The sequence below is a fragment of the Adiantum capillus-veneris genome, chromosome 20 (genome assembly GCF_014529385.1).
Source record: "Adiantum capillus-veneris isolate H3 chromosome 20, ASM1452938v2, whole genome shotgun sequence".
Taxonomy (NCBI): Eukaryota; Viridiplantae; Streptophyta; class Polypodiopsida; order Polypodiales; family Pteridaceae; genus Adiantum; species Adiantum capillus-veneris.
In genome coordinates, this window is record NC_140950.1 from 99036124 (window position 1) to 99041343 (window position 5220).

The 5220-nt window shown below is 40.7% G+C and overlaps 1 protein-coding gene across 1 annotated transcript; it reads left to right on the forward strand.

Annotated features, from left to right (window-relative positions):
* Nucleotides 1-3395: 3395 nt before the first annotated feature.
* Nucleotides 3396-4817, forward strand: LOC147432977 (uncharacterized). Its single transcript, XM_086492012.1, has one exon. The coding sequence runs from the start codon at nt 3396-3398 to the stop codon at nt 4419-4421; it is 1026 nt and encodes a 341-aa protein (XP_086348138.1). The 3' UTR covers nt 4422-4817.
* The last annotated feature ends 403 nt before the right edge of the window (nt 4818-5220 follow it).

Below are 5220 nucleotides of genomic sequence, written 5' to 3' on the forward strand. Positions count from 1 at the left end.
AGTTCTCCATATGCACCTTCTCGTGATGGAACCTTGTATTCTGCAAATAGACAAACAAATTCATTATTTTGTAAAAAGAAGGTGGCTTGTCAGCATACATAGCATCTGCAATCCCTTTATGCATTGCTTTGAACGTCCTAGTTAGACTCTCCACAGGTTGCCATTCCATAGCTGTTGAAGGAAATATATCTGGAATGGAATAAAAAAATGAGAAAAAACAATGGGAGAATGAAAAATTCATTGTATCAAATAGATAAGTGTTTTTTTTAACTTACAGTAAGAATTCAATGTGGGATGTTCGTCTAAGTCTAACACCATATCCTTGGCCATGTACACATGCTGAACCTTAGCTAGCTAGCCATTGTCGGTCAATTTGAAAGCGAGAACATGACCTTTCCAATGGTTTTTTACTTTATTGCGTTTGGTTCTCTTCATTCTGTGTACACCTTTGCATGAAGGAAGCTATCCAGTCATTCACATGAAAAGACATGGGTTTCCAAAGACCATCCTCTCTAACATTATGAAAGTCACAAGAAGTTATGTTATGTGAAGGGCGACGTGCAGAATACGCCATGGAAACTTAGAGATTAGAGAAGAAGAAAGAAAATACAAAGACGGAAAGACCTAAACCTCTCACAAAATAGAGGGAAAGTGAAAAAGGTATACGTTTGAAAAAAGTAGCTAAGTTGTCATTAATGGCCTCGTTTTTAGAGCTTTGTCACATAGATTTCGTATCTTTTGACAACGATTTTGTGAAATATAAAATAGAATAAAAGATGAGACTTCATTACTTTGGGCCGCAAATTTAATGAGCTTACTTGCGAAAGCACCTAAATATAGCAGTTTCAGCTTTATGATCAAGACATTTAATTAGCCACTCTCCGTCAAAATAGGACCACCAAAACCGGAGATAGATGAGACAAGAGTGCCATACTTTTGTATACGTGTCAAATGACTATTGGACTATTCCTTAATCCTTAAATTAACAAACAACCCTTTTCTAGCCGATTTTTGGCCCTAATGATTTCATTCACAAGGACTTGCATAAGCCATGAAGAAGATATCCAATTTCTATGGTAAGAGAAATAGAGCATGTCAAGTTTGGAGGCATATTGGGAGGAATGGAAACTGTGGTAAGTGTACCCCACATCATCCTTCCAAGGACCAATCTTCTAGGCATCAACCAGAGCCCATTTATCTTCCAGGGAAATCCATTTCTTACGCTCTCCCCCAACAAGAATGTTTGAAGGGCCCTACCTATCTTGTCTGGAACAAACCATATTAAAGTCTCCCATCATGGAAAATTCCCCCTCTATTTGTAGTTGTAAGAGTTCATTCCATAACATCATCATTCCTTTGGAATTGTTAGGAGCGTAAATGTTGACAATAATGAGCAAGTTGTTATGCAGCTTAATTGACACCGTTAGAGCCCCTCCGAATGGGTGTTGAAAAATAACTGCAGGCTCTAAATCCCCATGGATTCCTGTCATCACTCCACTAAATCCATCAGGAGCGGTGTTATAAAAAAACAATAGATCCGCAAGTGTTTGCTTCCTTGACCTTGAGCATCAAGGTGGTGCTCTTGAAGATACCAACAATTAATATCTTCTCTCCTCTTCATGCACCGTCAAAGCATTTGCCTCAAGAAGGTGAGGCACGAGAGAGAGAGAGAGAGAGAGAGAGAGAGAGAGAGAGAGAGAGAGAAGTAGGAGAAAGGGAGTATTGAGGATCAAGAGACAAAGCCCTTTCTACACGCTGTTGAGTGGGAAGAAGAAGGTAGAGAGAGAGAGAGAGAGAGAGAGAGAGAGAGAGAGAGAGAGAGAGAGAGAGAGAGAGGTTGAAGATAGTTACATTTGCATATATAAGCAAGGGCATACTGGCTCACAGAGAGGAAAGTAAAAGAAAAAAGTTAGACATGAATGTTTTTTCCCCAAAAATCAACAGAGTGGCAAGTTCCAAAGTGAATGTATGCCATTCTCTCTCTACGACCATGATTGCAATCAAAGTTGAAGATGCACGATTCAAATTCAACTTTGAAGGCAACACTCTAATTTTAATTAATAACAATTAAAATAACACGCACATGCAATCATATAGCATGATTTAATCTAGCCGCCATTGCATACTATTATTTAAAATTGAAGCATTGTTTCCATTTGAGGGTAGTGAGGTGCCCGAATCCTCATCACCGAAGTGATGTCCATCATCGCACAAGTCAAGATAAGTCGTCTACCACTTCTTTCCATATTTGTAACAGTTGCGACAAGCACGTACATGCAAATCAATACTAAGCACATTTTAAATCATATCTGGTGTCGTTTACATTCTCACATCATCTCATTGCGCGTTTAATGTTGTGATTGCATTTTGTCATCATGTTAGTGTTTTGTGGTTTCTCTCTCACTTTCAAAGTGTCTTCATTGTGATCACATCACACGTTGCAACCATATTCCTTCACTGAAACTCTAGTCGCACACCTCAACCCTTCAATTCCTATTGCTAAAGGAAAAGGGGGAAGGGGGGGAGATCTGGGTCTCTCTCTTTTGGTATATCATTTTTCTAGAGGTGTCTAGGGCTGGGGATGTTTTCTTTTTTCTCTCTTCCCAAATATTTCTAGGCTTGCTTGAGTGGGCATGCACCTTCCACTCTTTTTCACAGCTATCCAAAATATACCATCAGTATTTAGCTTTTTGTAGCTTGGATGTGATAAGCTAATATCTTAAGCACTCACCTTACATAGCGTGGGACATAATGTGTCAAATGTGAGAGAGATTATATTTTAATTCAATGGCAATAATTGCAAGAGAGCATTGATACAAAGTGGCACTGTGCAGAGTGTCAAGACACGGTGGATCCATGGACCTGGAAAATTGTTGAGAGTTGAAGCTTGGTGCAACATGAGGACCATTCATTAAACATGGGGGTTGGGTGTGTGCGTGTGATGGGATGCCTCTCTCTCTACCTGTGAGCCCGTTGTACAAGGGTGTGTGCGTGTGTTTCAATGTTCCTGTACTCGCTATTCAAAAAAAAAAACACGAGGACCATTCATTAAACAAAATAACCATTACTGTACTTGTTGACAAGTTGGAGCAAGTTTTATTTTAGATCTTAGTAGCCACTTATGAAATAAAATTTCCTTACTTCATAGAACCCTTTTTAACCTTAAAACTAGAAGAGTTTTAGCTTCTGATTAAAATCGCCTGGATATAAGCGACTATTGAATTATGCACTTTTGTAATTCTTTTTGTCTCCATGGCTCATGTGACGTGGCGTGTAGGGAATCTTGCGATGCTTTTTTGCGATGCTTTTTATGCAACGCAAACGCGTCGACTGATCTTTTATTTAAATGTTAGAGGAGAGACTACATTTGTGTCGAAGCATTTTCAAAAACGACCATGGCGGCAGACAGAGTCGAGCTGGAAGAGAGAAGACTAGAGAAATTGGCACGCTTTAGATCCACCGTCGAGCGTGCCCAGCAGCAGTTGAAGGAGGAGGAGCTTCACCGGCTGCATCAGCAGGTAATCATCCATAGTACTTCTCCACGTCGTGATTTCTACATTAATCATCGTCCCCAGCATAGTATTGAGCCTGCGCAGAAGCAATCAGCTTCTGCACATCACATTAATATAATGAAGCTGGACGATAATTATCGCCATCGCAATCGCAGGAAGGAGCAGGAGAAATCGGCCTTACGATGCTGTCCTCAATTAGTCCATCTTCACCAATATCCTCACCATGACAAGCGCCATACGCGACCGGCCTCTGCCAAACATCGGCCTAGCCATCACAACAAGGGCGTTCATCCTCCATCGACCCATCACAAGCATCAACAGAAGCCATTACCCCATCACATTCATAAGGACATACTTATACATGCTGCTGAATACCCTGACCAGCATGAGCAAAAACCCCAATTTCATGTGCAAATTATTGAGTCTCCAGCTCAAATACCCTCCAGCTGCCCTTCAGAGCACATAAGTTGGCTACCTGACTATTCCTCGAGCTCGTGCAATGATCTGCCCAACTCTCCACTGATGAAAAATACCAGTCCACATGCGCCAGAAGAGTCCATGATATCTGCACATGATGATACTCCTCTCACATTGACACCATCAACATCCCGGTCCCATACACGCCCCAGACTACGCAAGCGCTGCTCACCTTCTCCTTCTCGGCATGAGCTTCTGCAGCAGGAGAGGCTCAAGGCACGCGCAGCTATGGATGCTATCCAGCAAACTGTCTTCTTTGATGATGCTTACAGCACAATGCGTGATTTCTGGGAGCTCATCAATTACAATCCAAGTCGAAGGACATTATCATCCAATCAAAGTTCATTAAGCTCTATATCATGTGCATCAGCAGCAAGCTCCAGTAATGTGGATTTTGTAAGGAGCCACCGGAATTTCTTCACTTGTAGCTAGCTTTATAGGGGGACCACATGAAACAAGAGGGTGTCTTTACAGAATCATCTGAGGCATCAAGAGGCAGGGGATCATCAATCATATAAAATTGAGCAGCTTCCATGTTGATTTAAGATAGGTCAGTTATGTAATTTGCAGATATATATTTGCTATCTACCTATATTGGTGATCATCTCGCCTGGACGAGCAAAGTTGATGCTCAAAATTCTGCAAGACCGCAATTTCCTAAAATAGGCACTTTAATGCTATGGCGGCTTTTAATTAGAATGCAAATCTTGTAACAAATGTGGTTTAACATGATAGGGCTAGATGTTGAATTGTCTGATCAATTAGAAAGTTCAGGATTCTTGTTATGTCAAGTGAATACTATGTGAGGATCACTTGCCCGGACACAAGAAGTTTTGGACAAATTCTCACAATATTTCCCACATTGTGACTTACCTCGACATCATGAGCTTCTGTGAGGGAGGTGCTGCATACCTAGCTAGGTATGCGGTGCCTCTCGAGCAGAAGCTCATGATGTTATGCATTGTATGAAAAAGACTCTGTTTCCCTTACATCATCTTTCCTTCATCATGTATTTCTTTGAAACCATTTTACATGTCCTTCATTTGCTTGCATGCTTTTTAAGGCATATTTGAAATTTAGACTCATGTATGCCAGGTTGAGATGATTTTTTTATATAAAACATAACTTCACCCACCATTCTTTGACATATTCTTGCCTATGGGCTTTTCAAGTGCATGTCCAATAATAGTCTTCTAGCCTTCATAATGTGTAAACAGTTATTTGATTGGTT

Bases quoted from the DNA above. Each gene is read 5' to 3' on its own strand.
- LOC147432977 (XM_086492012.1), top strand. From the start codon at position 3,396: ATGGCGGCAGACAGAGTCGAGCTGGAAGAGAGAAGACTAGAGAAATTG.